Raw genomic sequence first — 21,207 nt, 5'->3', positions numbered from 1 at the left:
CGCGCGCGCGCGCGCGCGCGCGCGGGGGGCGGGCGGCGCGGAGGAGGTGGCGGCGGCCATGGCTGAGGCATCGCCGCAGCCCGGACGGTACTTCTGCCACTGCTGCTCGGTCGAGATTGTGCCGCGCCTGCCGGTGAGCTCTGGGTAGGGGCTGCGGGCCCTCTTCGGCCTGAGGCGAGCTGGCACAGATGGGGAAACTGAGGCTCGGTGGCGTCGGCCCGGGGCTTAGCGGAGGACCCCGAAGGGGGCCTGTCCACCGTGGCGCAGCGGAGCCGGTGACCCCGGATCCGCGACCTCCTACCCCGTGAAGCCCTTGGGTCACCGGTGTGGAAACTGAGGCCCGCAGAAGCCTCGTGATCTGCTCCGGCGCACCTCCCAGGAGGAAGCGGGGCGCCGGAGGAGCAGTGTCCAGGGACCGTTCCCGGAGCGCGTGGTCGGGGTCGCGGGGCTTTGCTGCGGGCCGCCCCATGGAAGCTCCCCGTCTGCGATCCGTCGTGGGGACTAGGCGGCTGAGGCCCTGTCTGGGTGTGACAGCTGCCCAGAGCCTGTGTTCTGGCGTTTCCCTGGGGCTTGAGCTCAGCCTACGGCCCGGTGTTGTCTCCTGCTCATTTAGGCCAATATCTCCCAAGATGGTCTGATAGCGCCATGTGGTGCGGAGAGGGCTGCTTGTTCAAGTTTTCCAGGCCCCTCATCCCAGGGTTTCTGAATCAGTTGGTCTAGGATGGGGCCGATGTTCCCCTATTCCCAGGCTGACAGGGAAAGCAGTGGTGTAGTCCGACTCTCTCCCAGTTTACAGATGGAAAAACAGGCCCACATCCACTCAGGCCGGCCACGTCCCGACATCGGCCACTGGTCCAGCTTACCCAGAGCAGGAAGAGGGAGGTGTGAGATCTGGAGGTGATGAGGATTTATTGAGCATCAGCAGGATTTACTGAGCACCAACAGGGTGCACTCCTTGTCCTTTATCTCCACACAGTCACCTGGCTGGTGGGTGACTGTTTTGATTTCAGAGCCAGACTCTTAGTCCTGTCTTTCCATCTGTGGGGTTCCCTGGGAGCGATTGCTGCTGGGAGGGGGCCAGGAGGAGCCAGGAGAAGGAGTCTGTCAGCATTATCCCAGCCGCAGAGAAGAAAGGGAACTAGAGGCAGGGTTTGGAAAGTGGTGCTTAGGCCCAGGAGAAGAGGAGGGGTAGCAAGGGGCTTTTCCCCCTCCCCAGGGGAAGGGAAAAAAAAACAAACCTCTGAGGTGTGTGAGCACAGACTTGGGGAGCTGGGACTTGCCCCACTCCAGCCTCCCAGAAGTCTTCTGCCTCTTTGGCTTCCTGTATACCCCATCTCTGAGCCTTTTTTTCTCGACTATGGCAGGAAGGGGCTGTCGCCTGACAGCCCACCAGCCTAGATTAGTTGCATACAGCACTTCATAGCTGGTGTGAGCCCCAGGTCTCAGGCTCCCAAAGCAGCCTGTCTAGAACCATGCGGAAGCCTGGGGGCTGTGGCTGTGACAGGGCTGGGAAGTCTGCACAGCTAGGTGTTCTGGGCCTCCCTTCCTGGGGCCAGCACAGGGCCTGGGCCCTGGCCATGTGGCTTGGACCAGGAGGACCCTGACCTCTTCCAACTGTCTCTGGTCTGATGAGGACCTTCCTAGTCACAGAATCCAGTAGGGACAAGGTAGCCATGGTCTTTGCTCTCAGATTTTATAGGCTGGTCAGGGAGCCAACCTTGAATACGTGATTGTCAAATATTTAGTCAAGAATGTTGATTAAAATTGGAAGAGCAAATCAGAGTGGGGAGTGGGTGTCGGGGTGGGTGGGAGAATGCCTGCTTGTGGATTTGGAGTGGGGTTCAAGGAGGCTCAGCAGACAGGGTGACGATTATCAGTAAGGGGCACACCTGCTGTTCTGGGGGAGGGAAAGTTGGCTCTTAACCTGGTGACAGTGAAGGATCCAGCCAGCAGTCACCCCTGAAACTGGGACTTGTGTTTGTGGGAAACTAGTCCCACTTTGTGAGACACTCGCTGGCTTTTTTGCAGCTGCTAGTACTGTTGTGACAGAAACTGGCTCTCATTGTAACACCTGCTCAGGACCTTGGACTCACAGATGCTCCTCTAGCTGGCTTGGCTGGCAGGTCAGGCTGAGGCTTCTTAGCTCTGTGGCTTGGGGCGAGCTGCTCAACCTCTCTGGACCTCAGCCTCACCACCTGTCAGATGGGTTTGATGAAGTCCAGTAGGAATATGTGTGTACAGAGAAGCCCAGAACCTGACTCCCGGAATGCACAGGGAAAGGCACGCGGCATAGCCAGGGTACGGCATGTGGGAGCAGGCACCAGACAGGTTGGCTGGCATGGAGACCTTGAGGCTGGTGCACAGGCTCAGACTTGATCCTTCCCAGGAAACGGGAGTTCTGGGGACATGGTCGAGGTGTGTGGTGGCAGGAGCCTGGATGTGGGCCTGATGTGGACCTGCTGTGCCTGACATCCTCGGGGTTCATCTAGAGGTCAAGTTCCATCTGCAGGTTCCCACACGCCTATCATGTTGGTGGGACAAGGTGTGTCAATCGGAATCTTGGTTCCTATCAACGGTGTCAGAAGCAGGCTGGGTTGAAGCATGTGTGGGATGGGCACATGGCTGGTGCGCAGCGTGCCTGAGATGATATCAGGTACTGGCAGGGCTCTACACCCCAGCATCCAGCAGTGTGCATAGGGTCATGGACGCTTTGGGGGACAGATGGGACGTGACTGTGGGGTGTAGGGAACAGTCAGGGTGGGGTCGGCTTTCCCATTGGTTCTGGGCAGGTGTTTCTGGCCAGTGACATCTGAGGAGGGCTCTGTGGGGCAGAGGGAGCAACCAGTGCTACCCTAGGTTCCATCTGTGTTTGTGTCTGAGTCCAAATACCCTGATACAGTTCTCTGCCAGCCCTCCCTGGATCTGCACTGCGCCTGGAGCTCTGCCTCTCCTGGAGGGGCCCTGAGGGCCCTAGGCCATGGAGGCCAATGTCACTAGAGCTGTGATCCAGTGGGGTCAGCCATCTCCAACTCAGTTTCTCCAACTTCACCATATGCCCCTGGTGTGGGCTCTTTGTCTGTGTGATGTGAAGGAGCTCTTGGATAAAAGTGGTGCCCATCCTGTGTGAAAACGTCCAGGTCCTCTCTGTCACCAAGGAGGGGCCGAATAGTATCTTCGAATAGTACCTTCCGGGCGTGTCCTGGGTTCAGTGCATGGAGTGGGTGCTCAGTGAATTTAGCATCTGTATGTCTTCCTTGGTCTCTGGCTGCTGCTGTGGCTGTGGTGGTGATGCAAGGGTGGGCACCTTACCTCCCATCCCTCCTCTGAGGGGAGAGGCAACTAATTCACGACAAGTCACCAGCAAGGCATAAGTGCTTACAAGTTAGGGCCCAGTGAGTGGGCTCTTCCCCCTAGGTGGGAGAGGAGCTGTAACCACCTGGGCCCTGTCCTGGAGACAGGTTCTGCCCTCTGGGAGGGACACTCTATCCTGCGGTATCCCTTGCTGGGATGCGATTTTCTACCTTTGGCCACTCTGATTTAATAGAAACCTCTGGGGTGTGCCCTCGGAGAGGGAGAGCATCAAGACAGTCCCAATTCTGGCCTGTTTCCCCCGCCTGCAAGCAGAGGCTGGAGCCACGCCTCAAGTCTGGGGCTCAGAAGGGTGGCTCTGGACTTGGTGGGGGTCTCTCAGGGACAGAGCTCAGAGGCAGGGCCTTCCCATGCCCCTCTGTCAGGCCACAGCCCTCGGGTCCCTGGCGGCTGTGGATTGCAGAGCCCTGGGGTTGAGGCCATCCTTAGTTTGCAGGTGGGGAGACCGAGGTTTGCAGCCGGTAGGTGACATTTGAGCAGAGACCCAGCTTTCGCAAGGGGGTCAGCCAGGTAGATATCTGGGTAAGAGTGCTCTGGCAGAGGAGACAATGTACAGGCCCTGGATGGGCGGGACCAGCGTGAGGCTGCTGGGGAGAGGGCCAGGTGGAGGTGGCCTGGACTGGGTAGAGCTGTGGTAGTGGCTGGGCCGGCTTGTTCTGGAGCTGACGGTGCGCTGATTGTGCCCTGTGCTGAGATGGTGGTGCGGTGACATGTACAGAGTGGTTGGGTTCAGTGGAGGTCAAGGACAATGGGACAGACTGTGTGGTCTGAGAGCAGTGAGCACCCAGGAGCCTTAACAGTGGGAGATGGGTTGCCCATTTTCCAGCAGGGCAAACTGACAATCAGGCTGAGGCCATGTGGCACATCTGCAGGGCGGGTGACAGTCGGGTCTTCCCCTGAACCTGAGCTCAGAGTTTCCTGAGCAGACCAGGCTTGTCTGGCCTCGCCATGTATTCCTGGAACCCTAACTGGCCGTCACCCTCCCCCAGGGGCCCCATGAGGCTGGGGACCCTGGGCCTCTTCACAAAGTCGCCTGGCTCCTGGGAAGCCTTGAGGTAAACAGGCCGAGGGCTGGTGGGGCGATAGGGGGAGATCCTGAGTGACACCTCACCAACCTCCGGGAGTACTACACCTCCATGACTGTCATGGTCACGCACTGCGATGGAGCTGACCTTCCCCCTCCCCCCCCATGCCCCTTCTCAGGAGGTCAGAGGACTGCTGTCCTCACCGTTTCTTGTATCTATCTATCTATCTATTAAAGATTTTATTGGGGAATCAGGGGAAGGGGAACAGACAAGTTGCTGTCCTTTTGTTCTTCAGTCTAGTGGAGGACGCCGCTTCACTAGCCCATGTTGGTATTATGATCACTGCGCTCTTTCCAGCTGAGGCAGTCGGTCGCTGGTCATTGGACGGCCGCTCTCGGTAGCTTTACGGCAGCCCCACTGCAGCAGGGGCTGCAGCCTATGCTATCACCAGCCACTCACAGCAGCCCAGCTCCAGATTGAGCTGTTGTTCACAATCTTAGCTGTAGATGGTGCAGTGTCACTGGCCCATGTGGGAACCGAACCTGCAGCCCTACGGCTCAGAGCTCGCACTCCTAAGCCAACTCTTAATCAACTGAGCCACTCGGCTGTCCCTTGTAACGATTTATTGAGATACAACTTCATTGTGTTCAATACCCAACAATTTATTGAGATACGATTTCAGTGTGTTCTGTACCCATCCTCTCAATCCAATTCCAGAACATTCCATCACCCAAAAGAAACCCTGTCCCTATCAGCAGTCACCCCCTATCCCCTCCTCAGCCCGACAACCACTAACCTCCCTCCTGTCTGTGAATGTGCCTGTTCTGGACATTTCACATAAATGAAATCATACACCGTATGGTCTTGTGTGTCTGGCTTCTCTCACTGAGCACCTGTGGTGAGTGTCAGCGCCTCACTCCTTTTCACAGCTGAGTGACACTCCAGTGTGTGGATGGGCCACGCTTATGTGGATGGACACATGAGTTTTGTCTACCTTGTGGCCATTGTGAAGTGAGCCGCAGTGGATGCGCGTGTACAGGTTTCTGTGTGGACATGTTTTTATTTCTCTCCGTGGACACCTACAGTGCACTACTGCAGGGTCATGTGGTGACAGTGACCTTGGGAGGAACTGCTGACTATTAGGGAGAGATGCCTGCTGCATGTTTCCATGTGTGTTGAAGGTTCCGATTCCTGCGCATCCTCACCAGCATTTGTCACTGTCGTCTGTTTGAGTGTCGCTGCCCTGTAGGTGTGCAATGTGTGTCACTGGTTGTGACCTGCAGTTCCCTGTTGCTTGGTGGTGTCAAGCATCATTTCACGGGCTTCCTGCCATTTTTGTATCTTCGAAGAAATGCCTATTTCTGATCCTTTGGCCATTTTTTAACTGGGTTGTCTTTTTGTTGTTGAATTGTAAGAGTTCTGAATGTATTCCGGACGCCAGGCACCTTGACCTGTGCAGCTCCCGCCTGCGCTTCCCACTCGACTCCAGGAGCTTTGCTTTTGGCAGCGGGGCAGGTAAGAGGCACCCGGTGTGCGTTGTGCGGCACCCGCTGTCCAGATGGAGGTGCCCGGCCTCCTGTGGCTCCTGCAGAGGGTGGCACGCACCTGGGACTGCAAACAGCCCCACCTTCTTCCACGCAGCTCGCGGGCGGTGCCTTTGAAATGCCACATTGGGCAGAAGCAGGCCTTGTACATATGTCTTGTCTCTTATTTATGTGAGTTCTGACTTGCACACGTGCTGATGTGCCCAACGAGTACAGTGTGGGCTGGACTTGTTTCAGGGACATCAGCGTGGTCTCCGTGCTCACACACCTGGCTGTGCTGTGCCCGGGGTGGGTCCTCCACTCCCTCAGGACATCACCATCTCTGCCCCCTGGCTGGGGGCATGGCCAATGTGGATGGGGTCACACTGCCAGCCTGCGGTCACAGGCCATGTGCCAGGGCTGCTAGAATATTCCAGAAATGCTGCTGTGGGTTCTCCACAGGCCGGTCCCTCTGCCCAGGTGGCGCTTCCTGCCTTCAGTGGCTGCCTTCTTGGCCTGCTCTGAGGCCCAGACAGCCCTGGAGTGCCACAGACAGTCACTTGTGCAGCCCTCCACGAGTATAGGGTCAGGTGCCTGCCCAAGGCCATGTCTCCTATATGTGTGTGTTTGTGGAGGGGGGGGAGGTAACCCACAGGACGTTCTTGTGTTCCCGTAAGTTGGAAACAGCTTGCTGGACTCACATCAGCTGGCCTGTTTGCTACAGGCCTTGTCAGAGCCTTTATCAGCTGATGTGCTGTGTGGAGACCCTGAAACTCTGACTGTCACCGTGGTAGGCGCAGGCTGATGGACTCTGGGATGTGGGCAGGTGGGGAGATCACCTGCAGAAGAGCAGGTCGAGACATAGGTTGTAGCTGTGGGTGACAGGTGTCCATACCTGAGCCCTGTCTGGGTCACCTAACTGGGCCTCTGCTGGGTCCAGCCCTGGACTGGGGCGGTTTTGCAGGTGGGTCTCTGTAGGTGATGCTCATCCTGGGCCTTACTCTGTGCTCTGCTGCCCAAGGCATAAGCCGGAACCTCCAGATAACGCTCACCTGCTCTCTTGTCCACAGGATTACATCTGCCCAAGATGTGAGTCTGGTTTCATCGAAGAGCTTCCGGAAGAGACCAGGTAACACAGCCCCTGGGTCACAGAGGCCTTGGGCTGGGTGCATGCTGGCAGGAGATGGGGGGTGGGGGGACATGCAGTGGCCAAGGCAGGGCTCAGGGTAATGGAGTCCTGGGCAGCCAGAGGTAGATGCCTACTGTTCTGACTTGGGCAAGGGCAGGGCCTGCAGAGGGCAGAGTACAGCCATGAGGCCATGAGGGTTGGGATGGGGAGTCCTGCCTCTTCCCCAGCATGCACCCCATTGCTAACTTGGCCCGTGTCCTTCCAGAAGCACAGAGAACGGTTCCGCCCCCTCCACAGCGCCCCCAGACCAGGGCAGGCAACCATTCGAGGTGAGTCAGCTGGCTTACATGGCCGAGGGAGCAGACACAGCCTCTCACCCTCTGTGGGAGATACCCCCCCAGCCCCCACACCATGTAGGCTGTCCTCTTCCCAACGTGGAGCCTCCTGCACTCCCCTTCTGGGTCCCACATGTGTGCCAAGACTTCCCTGCTGTCGTCTGTGCCCTGGGAGTCCTGAGCCTGGGACCATGTGGATGCCCGTACAAGGGGCCCTTCTTCCCCACAGAACGTGGACCAGCACCTCTTCACACTGCCACAGGGCTATGGGCAGTTTGCTTTTGGCATCATTGATGACAGCTTTGAGATCCCCACATTCCCCCCGGGGGTGCCGGCAGATGACAGCAGGGACCCTGAGAGCCGGCGGGAGAGAGAACAGCAGTCCCGGCATCGGTATGGTGCCCGGCAGCCCCGAGCTCGCCTCACTGCACGGCGGGCCACTGGCCGGCATGAAGGTGTCCCCACGCTGGAAGGGTGAGGAGGCTGGGGGTGGCTGGTGGATGGGTGGGACACTGGCGGGGGCTTCCGGCCTGCCCCACCCCTAATCAAGCAGAGCCCTCCGAGCCCATCCTGAGGATGGGGTGCAGAGGGGCTGGAGTGTGGCTTAAGGACCTGGACAGGGTTGGGAGCCTCGTGTCCACTGAGTGTCCCCCATCTTCCTGAGCAGGGTCTCATTGGCATGGTACAGCTGGTTTACTATGGGGTCTTTGGCCCAGGGTGGTGGTGAGTGGGTGGTCTCTGGCATCCCTGACCTGTAGCGGTCCCCAGACTCCGTCCTACCCCAAGGGGTGGGCTGGGCTCTTCACACCAGGGATGGACCTGACACCCATTGAGCTCAGGTTCTCATGACCTCCAGGACATATCCCTGGTTGTAAAGTGGGGGTGGGGTGTTGTGATGCACATGGGCGCTATCCAGGCCTTGGAGGATCTGGCTTGGAACCTGGGACAGAGGCGCTGCTCTGGGCCCATGTACCCACGAGTCCTGCTTGTGGAAAGCACAGCCTTTAAATGCTGTGCCTTGGGAAGCTGGGCACGCGTCCCCTATGTCATCCTGGGAGGCCCCGACCCCAAGCGGGTGCTGACCGCATGGCCTTGCTGTTCCAGGATCATCCAGCAGCTGGTCAATGGCATCATCACTCCAGCCACCATCCCCAACCTGGGCCTGGGCCCCTGGTGAGTAGTGGGGCGGGTCCCCCAGCCCTGCTCGGCCCCTCCGCCACTTGAACCCCACACGTGTCTGCCCAGGGGTGTCCTGCACTCAAACCCGATGGACTACGCCTGGGGGGCCAATGGGCTGGACGCCATCATCACGCAGGTACGGGAGCAGGGGAGGGCACCCTGTGACCCCATCCCAAGGCCAGAGTGCACCAGCCAGCGCTTTATCCTGGCACTGGCACCGCAGGTCCTGGATTTGTCCCCTGTGGGGATGGATGTTCACTGTGACCTCAGTGCCCCTTGTGAGGCAGGAACGATGCCACCTTCAGTGCTATTCACCAGTGACCCGTTGGAGTATTTTGTCTGTGGTGGTACAGCCCTCTGATTCTCACTGGTGCCTTACGGAACCACATGAGCCCCTGGGTGGGATCCCTGGCCCTATGGGAGGGCTCTGCTGTCCCCAGGGCAACGCCCTCCTGCTCTGGCTTCAAGGTGACACTGACTAGACAAGTAGACGAGTGGGCAGAGCCTGTGGCTGGGCCTCGTGGGGTGACTGACCCTCTGACCCCCCAAATGGGGAGTCAGGGGAACAGTACAAACTCAGCCTCGGTGCTTTTGCAGGTAACCCAGCCTTGCATTTCAGAGCCAGGCGGGGCAAGGGGCCCCGCCCGCCGACCGAGCTCCTGCCCTCTGGTCTCTTGTCTTTCAGCTCCTCAATCAGTTTGAAAACACAGGCCCCCCACCCGCAGACAAAGAGAAAATCCAGGCCCTTCCCACCGTCCTTGTCACCGAGGAGCACGTAGGTATGAGGCCCTCAGTTGCCCAGTTTTTTTTTCTTTTCATGACACTTTCCCTGGGACTTTTCTGTTGGACCCAAGGTCGACTTGAAGTGGAGGCTTTGTCAGTGGCCTCTCTGTCCCCCTGGGTCCAAGGTGGCCCCGCACAGGCAGACTCCTCAATGGCAGTAGGACACCTTTGGTTGGGGGTGTCACAGGCTCTCACTCCCCACAGGCTCCGGGCTGGAGTGCCCCGTGTGCAAGGACGACTATGGACTGGGCGAGCGCGTGCGGCAGCTGCCGTGCAACCACCTGTTCCATGATGGCTGCATCGTGCCCTGGCTGGAGCAGGTGAGCAGGCGGCCATGGCCCCTGGGCCTCCCCACCCCCACCAGCTTCTGAACTGCTCCCTTCTCCCCCTGTGTCTCCACACAGCATGACAGCTGCCCCGTCTGCCGAAAAAGCCTCACAGGACAGAACACAGCCACCAACCCCCCGGGCCTGACCGGGGTGACCTTCTCCTCGTCATCCTCCTCCTCCTCCTCCTCCAGCTCACCCAGCAATGAGAACCCAGCAAGCAACTCCTGAGTCCCCCGCAGTCCCCAGCGAGCACAGGACCCGCCCAGCACAGGCCTGGCAGGCACGGGGACACCAATGTCCCAGAGCCCAGGAGGTGCTTCCCTTCCCCCTCACCGTGGACTCTGGTGTGGCCGCGCCCCAGCTGTGGGCAGAGGCTCGGACGACCCACAGCCTCCAGGCTGCATAGGAGGCCGGCTCTCCCCAGGGATGCTGCGGAGTGGCACGGGCGCCCCGGCCTCCCCATCCTGTTTGTCCAACCTCACCCTCCACATGTTCAACAGTGGGAAGGTTTTATAATTTTAAATTATTACTGCTTTGAAATAAATGGCCCTGCATGGTCTGTGGAAAGATGGGGTGGAGCCACTCGGCTGGCGTCTCGGCCCCGCTGGCTCGGCCACCCATCGCCACCCTGAGTGCGGAGGGGTAAAGGGTGGGGGAGTGGGGGGCTTGGGATCACCAGGATGACCAGCAAGACAGGACAAAACTGCTCAGAGACTTTTTTTAAAGGAAAAAATATGTGTATCTTGAAAGTTATTTAAAAATACACCTACTTAGAAAGGAAGCTGGTGGTTGGTGTTTTCCTTCTTTGCCTCTGGGGTTGAGCCTCTCAGGTACCAGCCAACACTGCCTTCCCAGACTGAAACCCTGGGAGTGGCTGGCAGCCTTCACCAACAAGGTGCAGAATGACCCTGCATGGGAAACCCCACTGTGCTGCGCTGCCAGGCGGGGCCTCCCCAGCTGCCTCACACTGACCCTCTACACAGCCTACGGTGTCCATGCATGAGGGCTGTTCTGGAACACAGGGTCACCTAGGTGGAACCACTGGCCCTGACCACAGTAAGCGTCCACTCTGCATGCCCTCACAAGTGGCCTCCAACTTTGTTTTCTGTGTTTTAAGTGGAAGTCAGTGGCTTGGAGGGATGGGAGCCCTCACCCCACCGCTAGGGTGTCACTGGCCCCAAGCAGAATGTTCCACCTCAGCTTGGGAGGGGCTCCCATGTTAGCCCCACAAAATCCCTTGGGGTAAATGGCATCATCATCTCCATTTTATAAAATAGGAAGCAGGCCCAGAGTAGAACTGCCTGGTCCAAGGCTGCAGAGCTGAGACCCAGGTTAGGGGGCTCTGGGGTGCTGGGAGGGCAGTGGGCAACTTCCCTCAGTCATGGCACTCCTCATGTCCCTCCCTCAGCCCTTGGAGGATGCTGACATGAAGCCCCTCAGCCTGTAGTCCCCCTTCCCAGAACTGAGGAGCTCTGAGGACATTACTCAATCTCAGATTCCACATGGATGTTTTTCTATGGCTGCTATGACATCCCCAAAATTATGGCTTAAAGGGCTGGCTGAGTGGCTCAGTTGGTTAAGAGCTCGCTCAAGAGTGTGAGCTCTGATCAACAGCGGTTTGATTCCTGGCCCGAGCTGAGCTGCCGCTGAGCTGCCAACAGGTGGCAGGATGGCTCAGCTAAAAAAAACAAAAACAAAAAACCGCTTAAAGCATACACATTTATTCTCTGACTACTGGGGTCAGGAGTCCCACACAGGCCTCTCCTCTCGGGGGTAAACCCAGGTGTGGGCAGGGCTGGTCCAGAGTCCCAGGGAGAACCGTTTCCAGCATTTTCCAGCTTCTAGAGGCACCGTGTCCCTGGCTCGTGGCCCCTCCTCCATTGTCACAGCCAGCAGTGCAGCCTCTTCCATCTCTCTGACTCTGAGCCTCCTGCCTCCCTCTTATGAGGACCCTGTGATGACACTGGGCCTCCCTGTAATCCAGGGTTGTCCCCATCTCAGGGACCTTGACTTTATCCACTTGCAAAGTCCCTCTGCCACAAGAGGTGACATGTCTGCATGTCCCGGAACCAGGGCTAGTCTCCCCTTGGGGTGTCTGTGTCACACCCAGGCCCCTCACTCCCCCTGGACTCCCCTCTTTCGCTGCCTCAACACCCCATAGGGTTCCCACTGCTGAGCCTTTGCCAAGGCTGTGTCCTGGCCTGGAGTGCCCTTCCCAGTCATTCCAGCCACCAAAGGCTGAATCCTTCAGTTTCCAGCCCAAGAGGTGCCTTGTCTGGGCCTCCTCACCCCCTAGCTCAGCGGTTCGCAACCTTTCACAAGGGTCACCTAAGACCATTGGAAAACACATATGTTCCGTTGGTCTTAGGAACTGAGACACCGCTCCTCTATCCGTCTCCAGGCCCGCATGCAGATACGCCCACATACAAGTACCTGGCGACCCCTGTGAAAGGGTCGTTCGACCCCCAAAGGGGTCGCGACCCACAGGTTGAGAACTGCTGCCCTAGCTTGTGACTAGACACCTACAGCCCCTGCTCAGCTCAGTGTTCACTCAGACTCAGATAAGAGCTCCCCGAGGGCCAGGCCGCATCAGTGCGGGTCCTTCAGGGTCAATAGCACCCAGCACACAGCAGGCACTCAGTGCTTGGGAAATGAACGAGTGACCAGACGTGGCTCAGCCATGGCCTGTGCCTCCCCCAGCCTCCAGCCCCTGGCCACCTGCTCGGGCATCTTCTGGAATCTGGTCCAGCCACTCCTCACAACCCCTCGGGGCTTCAGGAGACTAGGACAGGCAGGAAGTGGGTGGACAGGTGTTGCTGCCGGGTTCGGCGGCCGTGCTGGGGGACTCCCCGCCGGTCCAGCGCCAGGAACATGGGCCGGCCGCGATGACGCCAGCGGAGCGAGGTGTAGGTGTTGTAGCCGTTTTCCTCAATGCGCTCCCGGAACCTGCAGTGAACAGTGTAGACCCGCTGCCGGGTCGGGTGTGTGAGGCAGCCACTGAACCCACCTCAGGCCAGCACCCGCCACAGCAGGCCACCCCTGTGATGCACTCACCGACCCGTAGAGGCGGCCCTGGCGGCTCATGGCTACGAAGAAGCCGGTGTGCACAGCCTTGAGGGCCACGACGCCCACGTGGATGGAGCGGATCTCAATAATACCTGCGGGGAGCAGCTGGGTCAGGGCCCTGGGCCCCCCTTGGCTCCCCGCGCGCTCTCACTCACTAGTTCACTCATTCACTCATTAATTCATTCATTCAGGTAACATTCATCAAGCACCACCTGTGTGCCTGGCCTCATGCTGGCTGTGGGGGAGCACTGGGAGCCACACAGGCCCCACCAGGAGCTTCCCTGAGGATGTGGCCCTTACAGGTTGGAGAATGTAAGTGGGAAGGGTTCTGGCTTTCTCTGGAGGGCACTGGGGAACCATGGCAACCTGTGGAGCAGAGGAGGGTCCTGGTTATGTCAGGGGTTTGAGAAAAGCAAGCCAGAGGAGGAGGTTGATGCCTCCCTGGGTGAGTTGCTGATTTCAGTAAGAACAAGTAAAGAGTGTAAGTGACCATGGGCTGTGCATGGCCTCCCCGATGGTCTTCACCACCACTGCCACGTCCAGCCCTGACAGCTTGGTCAGCTGCAGCAGCACAGTTATGGATAGACAGAATGCCAGATGGGAGGCACCGCCCAGGCAAAGGCCTGGGGGGTGGGACATGGGTTGTTTACAGCTCAGTGTGTTCAACTTGATGATTGATAGCTGGTAATGCTGCTTGAGCATCAATACCACACACTGTACCCCAATAAGTCCACACAGCAGCTCCAGGTGAGAGGTGCTGACTGTGCCCACTTCCCAGAGGGGGAAATTGAGGCCTGGGAAGTGGTAGAGTCAGCTTCGGCCCTTGTCCGTCAGTGGGTGACCCTGAGTAAGCCCTGCCCGGCTCTGAGCTGATGCTTCCCGTCCAGAGAAGCAGGACCGCAGGGTGAGTGGTTGCATACAGCCTCAGCCCCACCCATGCACTGGAGCCTAATCTGGAGTCAAGGCCTTGTCCTCTGGTCTTCAATCTGGACTTGAATGCTTGAGGCAATGGGGATCTCACCCCATGACCTTACACCTGCTTTTCTCTTGGCTGGGCCCCTGGCTCCTCTTGTGCATGGTCAGCTCCTTCTGTCTGTACAAGGCTCAATTCAAGCCCCCCTCCTCAAACAGGCCCCCCCCCAACAAGACCTCATAAAGTGGCACCCCCAGTCAACTCCCTTCCATCACCCTATTTTCATTTTCTTTGCACCCCATGTGGTCCCCTCTCAAATTATCATATTACTCGTTTACTTGTTTAACTGCTTTACCCTTTGCTCTGGAACCCCATGAAGGTGGGATGTTCTGGTCACTGCTATGTCCTCCATGCCCAGCACAGCATACAAGAGGTGCCCAATTAATAACCACCAAATTAGTAAGGAGACAAGAGCTCCAAGACCCACCCACACAGAGCCATTGGCCATCTGTCACCCCCATCACTGCCCAGATCGGGAAACTGAGGCTCAAAGAGAAGCAGTGACTATCCCAGATCACCCAGCAGAGCCAGGCCTCATCCCCAGCCTGAGGTCATCCTGCTTGGCCGTGCCCACCACCAGCTGAATGGCCCAGCCAGTCCCCTGTCATTGCCCTCGTGAGGCTAATGAGGGCCTTAGGAGCCCCAAATGAAGGCATTTGGGAAGGGCAGGGGTGATTATCTGCCCTAATGGTGGTGATTCAGGCAGTGGCCAGCGATTAGCTCAGCTTCCCACCCCCAGCTCCCCCTGCCCAGACCTCAGAGCTGTGGTTCACCGACTGCCCTGGCTACCCAGCTGTCCCCAACCTTCTCTTCTTTGTCCTTGCATCTCCTCTTGCCTCATACATTCCACAGATACTTATTGAGCGCCTGTTGTTTACTGGGTGGGGCAGCAGAAACACTGACTCCAACTCCATTGAGTTTCTTGGGCATCAAGGAGTCCCAGCAAACACCAACCCCCTGGTGGCATGCCCCAGGGCAGGTCATTTCCCCTCTCTGCCTTAGTTTCCTAGGAAGAAATAGAAGGGTCCCCAACCCAGGCAGGTGCTGAGTTTTGTTCTGCATTGTGGGGAGTCAGGCTTAGACCCCAGTTCTGCCCCCACCACATTATGTAACTGGGCCCACCAGGGCCCTTCCTGGAGTCTCTTTGTAAATGGGCCCATTGACCCCAACTTCAACTGTTCTGCAAAGATCCTTCTCTGCTATTGAGCCCGACCTGGAGCTGGGAGCTTCCTCTGTGACCAACCATTCGGGTTGGGCCCATTTTACAGTTGAGGAAAATGAGGCTCCAGACAGAAATGACTTGGCTAATGCCACACTACCACAGTGCATGAGAAGAGGGCCCAGCGAAGTAGCTTATTGTTATGATTACTGCTGCAGTTGTTATTGTCCGCCTATTTGCCCTGAATCCCCCACTCCTACCCCTGTCCCTGGGCAGCCCCTTGCGACTCACTGTCAGGGCTGTGGCGCCAGCGGGTCCCCTGTACGCGGCCGCTGGGGTCCACCCGCAGAAAGAAGTGGGTGGAGGAGAAGAGACGCCGCCAGCGCACGTCGCCCTCCAGGTGTGGATAGCTGCGTGGTCTCCGCGGACCACTTGGTGTCCCCGCGGTGCCAGGTGCCTGTGCCAGCAGTAGGCACGCCAGGCCCAGCCACAGGTGGCTGTGCATGGCCTCGCCGCCCGCTCTCAGTCCGCTCTTGCCTCCCCAAGCACGTCCGCGGCTCTGCCATTGCTGGGTCAGGGGCGGAGCGCCCAAAGGGACGCCCCGAACGGGCCAATAGGGAGCCTCGGGGGTGAGGCCAGAGCTGCAGGAGCGGGGCAACTGGGGTGGGGCCAGGACACTGGGGCCGGGGTCCCATTCAGGAAAACCGGCTTGGGCCTCCGCGTGTGTTTGTCTTGCGCGGGGGCGGGGGGGGGGGCGGCAGTGCGTGTCCGTGAGTCACTGTGAATATGAGCGAGGCAGGCTGCACCGACAGGGAGGGAGACAGAGACAGAAACAGAGAGACACAGAAACAGACAGAGACATAGAGGCAGAGATAGCAACAGAGATAGAGACAGTGATAGAAACAGAGAGACAGAGACAGTGAGAACCAGACAGAAAGACTTGAGATACGTGGAAAGAGGGAGACAGACAGAAACTGTGAGAGACAGGGAGAGCCAGAGCTACTGAGACTGTGAGAGACAGAAACTGAGGTGGAGAGAGAGTTTGTGAGACAGGAAAAGACGGGTAAGAGAGACAGAGAAAGATAAGAGAGACAGGGAGAAGTGGAGCTGCTCAGGGGTCAGAGATTGGGTGGGAAGGTCTGGCCCGAGTGTCGTCTGTGTGGACTGAGCCCCTGGACTGGGATGCCCAGGTGGGAGTGGTCTGCCCTCCCAACTGGAGCTTCATGAGAGCCAGGCAGGCCCTGGGGCAAGGGGCTTCCCTGAGGGGTGGACATGGGGAGTGTGTGGGCGGAGGAGCAGTTGAATGTTTCTGAGAGGGTGTGCACACAGGTGTTTGGGTCAGTGGATGGATGGGGTCTGGTGGGTGGGAAGGTGGCCCATGGGAGGATGGACACATGGGCATGTCTGTGGCCAGCTAATGGGGACATGAATGATGACCAAGGCCAGCATTCCATCCCCAGCGTCCAGAGCTGCACATCAGAGGCATTAAGAGTGGGGCGGCCCTGTTTATGTCCACATCTGCTCATCATTTACAGACACACCCGAGCCCCACAGGGAGCCACCCCATGCCCTGGGCCCTGAATGATGAGTATAGTGAAACTCCACAGACTAGAGCCAAGAGGCATCATTGATAGGTGGGGAAACTGAAGCCCAGGAGGGACAGCAACTTCCCCAAGGCCTCACACAGGTCATATCCCAGGGCTCTGATCCCTGACTCTGCCCCCAGTTCTACAGCCATGGCCCCTAGTGGCACCTTTAAATAGCACCGGGGTGAATAAAAGGTAACAAGCCTGCCCAAGGAACATTGGAGGGTAACCAGTCCGTCCAGACGCTGGGGTGCCTTCCTGGTGGGTCTGAGGATTTCCCAATGCCTCTTCCTGGCCCTAGGAACCCAGCACTGAGCTGGAGGAGGGTGTCCCTATGGCCTGAGCCCAGCCCAGCCTGTCTTCCTACACTGGGGACCTTGAGGCCAGCACCTGAGAGACCTGTGTGTGTGCATCACCACCCCCAGCATGGGTTCCTCCTCTGAAAAATGGGCCAGGAAAGGGAAGGCTTGAAGAATAGAATGAGATAATCTATGACCTTGCTCGGTAGAGGCATCTTACAGAGACTCGGAGTCACATTCCCCACCAACTAGCCAGCCAGGAACTCAGTCTTCCTTTCCTAGAATGCCCCCACCCCATCCCCCAGGAATACCATCTTTGGGGTCTTGTGTGATAGATAGGACCCAACCTGGGAAGCTGGCCCTGCCCCAGGTATTGTTGGAGTTTAATAACCACTTCCTTGAAATATAGTTCACACACCACAGTGTGTTCAACAACCTCTCTCTAGTTACAGATCATTCCATAGCCCCTAAATGAAACCTTGTCCCCATTAGCCTCTACTCCCCATCCCCTCCCCCAGCCCCTGATGATCACAAACCCACATCCTGTCTGTGGCTGTGCCTGTTCTGGAAATTTCACATAAATGGAATCACAAACTGTGTGGCCTTGGTGTCTGGCTTCTCTCATGAGCACCGTGTATTCAAGGTCCAGCCACGTCGTGGCGAGTGTAAGTGCCTCCCTCCTTTTCATGGCCGAGTGACACTCCAGTGAGTGGACAGGCCACACTGTGTTCATCCATCACCCGCTGATGAACACTTGGACTGTGTCCACCTTGTGGTGTTGTGATTAATGTGTGTATAGGTGTTGGTGTGAGCATATGTTTTCACTTCTCTCATGTATATACCTAGGAGTAGAATTCATGGGTCATATGGTTATTCTATGTTTAGCTTTTTGAAGAACTTCCAGACTGTTCTCCACAGTGGCTGCCCCACTTTACATTCCTGTCCACCATGTCTAAGGGTTCCAGTTACTCCACATCCTTGCCAACACTTGTGATGGTCTGTCATTTTGATCAGAGCCACCTTAGTGGAGGTGAAGCACAATGAATGCCCTCTTCCTGGAGTCCCCAATTTTATATTTCATTTTTGCTGTCCATTAGCAGGGTCACTGCACTGCAGGAAGTGCACACAAGGGAATACTATGTAGCCACGAAAAAAGTAATCCCCAAAACACACAATAACATGGATGCATCTCAGACATCATGGTGAGTAGAAGCAGCCAGACACAAAAGGGTTTATTCATGTGACATTCTACAATAGGAAAACTAACCTATGGTGTAAGTGAGGATGGGGTGTCACCCTCAGGGTGGGGGGCATGAAGGGGTTTTGCTGGCTGCGTGTTCTTTGGAACACCTGTGTGTTTGGTTTGTGAAAATTAATGGAGCTGTATTCTTGATGTGTGCACTGCTTATGTTATACCACAAAAAACACACACATCTGATGTTTTTATGTAAGTGAATATTTGAGAGTAAGCCCTAAGGAAGGTGCCGCTTCACTTATAAGCACACCGGACAAATCTCCTAAAGGTCAAGTCCCCCGTCATAACCAAGCTGCAATCTAACCCACCATCTGGCTCAAATGTCCCTAAGTGTCTCCATAGTATCCTTGAGTAACTTATTTTCTGGTCCCAAACCACAAAGTACATTCCCTTTTGTCTCTGTGATTGGCCCTCAAAGATATGTCTACATTATAATCCCTGGATTTTACCTCTGAATTTTACCTTATTTGCAAAAAGAGTCTTGGCAGATAAAATTCAGATTTTCAAATGAGACCATCCTGGTGGGTCCTAAATGCAGTCAGTCACAAGAATCCTTCTGAGAGACACAGGGAGACTTGACAGACACACGGGGAGAGACCACATGACAATGGAGGTAGAAGCTGGAGGGGTGCAGCCACAAGCCCAGGGACATCTGGAGCCCCCAGAAGCTGGGAGAAGCAGGAAGGATCCCCGACTCTGGGGCCTTTGGAAGGAGCACAGTCCTGTACACACCTTGAGTTTGGATATCTGGCCTCCAGAACTGGGAGACAATAAATTTCTGTTGTTTAAGACACCAAGTTTGAGGTAATTTGTTATGGCAGCCCCAGGAAGCCAATACCATCTTCTTCTGTATAGAGGTCCCTGCCTTTCCTTGGCTTTCTCAGTGAGAACACTTCTGAAGTCTCATAGAGTGACACACAACCCAGGTTCATCTAAACAACTCCTGACTCTATTTGGATGAAACATCTTGGGTGAGAACCCCAACATACACGAACAATTTCTGAAATACAGTGTTACCAAACTCCAACCTTTTGACTCTGTAGTCCCCATTTAATTATATCCTTCTCCACCTGCCTTGTGTGTTAATATTTTTCTTGCTTGGGAAAATAAGAAAACTTGATATCACCATCAGGAGTGGAAAGCCAGTGCCATACATAGTCAATAAGCCATAAATAAAAATACAAGGTGAAAAACGAGGTGACAAATTCTCAGATCAGTAGGATCACAGCCTGGGAGGTGAGACAGAAGCTAAATACAGGTGGGTGCTAAGTGAAACTTCTTGTGTTGAGCAGGAACTGAAAGAATAAATTTCTTGCTGCCCAGATCCAGGAACTTAGCTATCGGGGAAATACTGGTTCAGGTCATCTGATGTTCCACAGAATAGAAGGAAAAACTGAGGCATAAGGAAAGGTGAAAGAATTCAGAAGTTTAGGGCCGGCTGAGTGGCTCAGTTGGTAAGAGCTGCCGGTTCGATTCCCACATGCAGCAGTAAGCTGCGCCCTCTACAGCTAAGATTGTGAACAACAGCTCAGCTTGGAGCTGGGCTGCCATGAGTGGCTGGCCATGGTGTAGGCTGCAGTGGGCTGCTGTGAGCTGCCCGTGAGCTACCGTGAGCTACTGTGAGTGGCTGGCGGCTGGCAGCCGGCGAGAGCAGCCGTGAGCCGCCATGAGCAGGCTGTCCAATGGCTGGTGACCGACTGCCTCAGTTGGGAAGAGCGCAATGATCATGATACCAACATGGGCCAGTGAAGCGGCGTCCTCCACAACTAGACTGAAGAAAAAAGGACAACAACTTGGCTGTTCTCCTTCCCCAATTCCCCAACAGTGTTCCCCTCCCCCAATTTCCCAATAAAATCTTAAAAAAAAAATTCAGAAGTTTTGGCTTCTAGCCCATGTTCCTGACTCTGCCAGACTGCGGGGGTCCAAGGGGGTATCTTTAAGTCTTGGGGGACCAGGCCCAGCTGATTCAGCCCCTCCCCACAAGGCAAGGAAGGCAACCTTTGGTGTGAGTCAGGTCTGAGGTCAATGCCCCTCAGGGCATCTTGGGGTGGGCTGGGCAGGTTCAGGAGGACGCTGCAGTCTGTTGAAACCATTCCCAGCTGGTCGCATCACTGCATCTCACAGTGCACAGGCCCATGTGGGCAGCTGCATCTGGAATGTGCTGTCAGGCTTTCAGGCCTGGAAGTCTGGCCCTTCCAGAGCACAGGTTCAGCCTCCACTCTGGGCGAATGGGCAAAACAAACTCCGAGCATCTGGGGACAGATGGCAGCTTGAGCTGAGGCCTCTAGGACTGCTGTGATCTGACCCCTGAGCACCTTTCCAACGTGGTCTCTGCTCCCTTTCCTCACCCTGCTTGAGTTCCTCCAACTATCCATGCTGGTTCCAGCCTCAGGGCCTGTACACTTGCTATGACCCCTGCCTGGAACAGTTACCCCACATATTCTTCTCATCCTCCACATGCTGGCTGATCCCAGACCAAGTGCTCCCCTTCCCTAGCCTATTTCTCCAACTGAACCTGCCAGGGAATACTCTTCGTGGTTAACTGGGATCAATTTCACAACCAGAGAATACCAGCCATTGTTTACAGGGGCCTCTCACCCAAGCTGCATATCAGGGAAAAGCCACAGACTGGGCCACCAGCCTCCTGCCCTGTGCTCCTGCAAACTTAGCTGACCCTTATAAGAGAACTCATAGGATTGCAATTTGACTTGCCCTGTCCAATTGGAGCTGCGCAATGATATCATGGGAATGGACCAATCACAAACCTGGGGTGGGTGGGCACTCTTCTCTAGTCAGCTTCACCTCTAACTCAGTAGAATGGCTGGCTGCATTTTCTGTTTGTCATTTGAGCTGTAACACGTGACCTGCTTCACCTGAGCTGCTTCAGGTGAGCCATCCCTCAGCTAGAGCTCTTTTTACTAAGTAAAGTCTCTCCTGTGCCACCCCCAAGTTGGGGACTCCTGTTGGTGTTGAATTGGTGGCTGCAACCTTCGGTTGGCAGTGGGTATATGTTCCAGGTCTTAATTCTAAAACTCCAGGCTCCAGGGATTATCTCATTCCATTTGTCATCTCAATTTAGTAGATTAGTCCATTCTTTCTGCCCCCTCTGTTCCTGTCATTAGAAGCTTGGGGACTAGCAGGTAAACTGAGCCCAGAGGAATGGATGAGGGTCAGCCAGGGAAATGTCCCAAGGACAT

The 21,207-nt window shown here is 56.3% G+C and overlaps 2 protein-coding genes across 3 annotated transcripts; one reads left to right on the top strand and one right to left on the bottom strand.

The window, feature by feature from the left end:
- Nucleotides 1-6: 6 nt before the first annotated feature.
- RNF126 (ring finger protein 126) lies at nt 7-10,216 on the top strand. Of its 2 annotated transcripts, none has more exons than XM_019657213.1 (9): nt 7-133; nt 6,988-7,046; nt 7,315-7,375; nt 7,611-7,855; nt 8,486-8,554; nt 8,627-8,696; nt 9,246-9,339; nt 9,548-9,663; nt 9,748-10,216. In XM_019657213.1, the coding sequence occupies exons 1-9, from the start codon at nt 59-61 to the stop codon at nt 9,898-9,900; spliced, it is 942 nt and encodes a 313-aa protein (XP_019512758.1). In that variant the 5' UTR covers nt 7-58; the 3' UTR covers nt 9,901-10,216. The 2 variants fall into 2 exon arrangements, with proteins under 2 accessions (XP_019512758.1, XP_019512757.1); XM_019657212.1 differs by having other exon boundaries at nt 7,312-7,375.
- Nucleotides 10,217-12,367: 2,151 nt separating this feature from the next.
- FGF22 (fibroblast growth factor 22) lies at nt 12,368-15,420 on the bottom strand. The gene is made up of 3 exons (XM_019657217.1): nt 15,162-15,420; nt 12,727-12,830; nt 12,368-12,641 (listed from the first exon to the last, which is right to left on the bottom strand). Exons 1-3 carry the CDS (start codon nt 15,373-15,375, stop codon nt 12,447-12,449), a joined length of 513 nt encoding a protein of 170 aa, XP_019512762.1. The 5' UTR covers nt 15,376-15,420; the 3' UTR covers nt 12,368-12,446.
- Nucleotides 15,421-21,207: the final 5,787 nt, after the last annotated feature.

This window comes from Hipposideros armiger, unplaced genomic scaffold, assembly GCF_001890085.2.
Source record: "Hipposideros armiger isolate ML-2016 unplaced genomic scaffold, ASM189008v1 scaffold_275, whole genome shotgun sequence".
In the NCBI taxonomy this organism is placed as follows: Eukaryota; Metazoa; Chordata; class Mammalia; order Chiroptera; family Hipposideridae; genus Hipposideros; species Hipposideros armiger.
The sequence above is the reverse complement of the archived record's forward strand: the minus strand, read 5'-3'. Positions and strand labels throughout refer to the sequence as shown.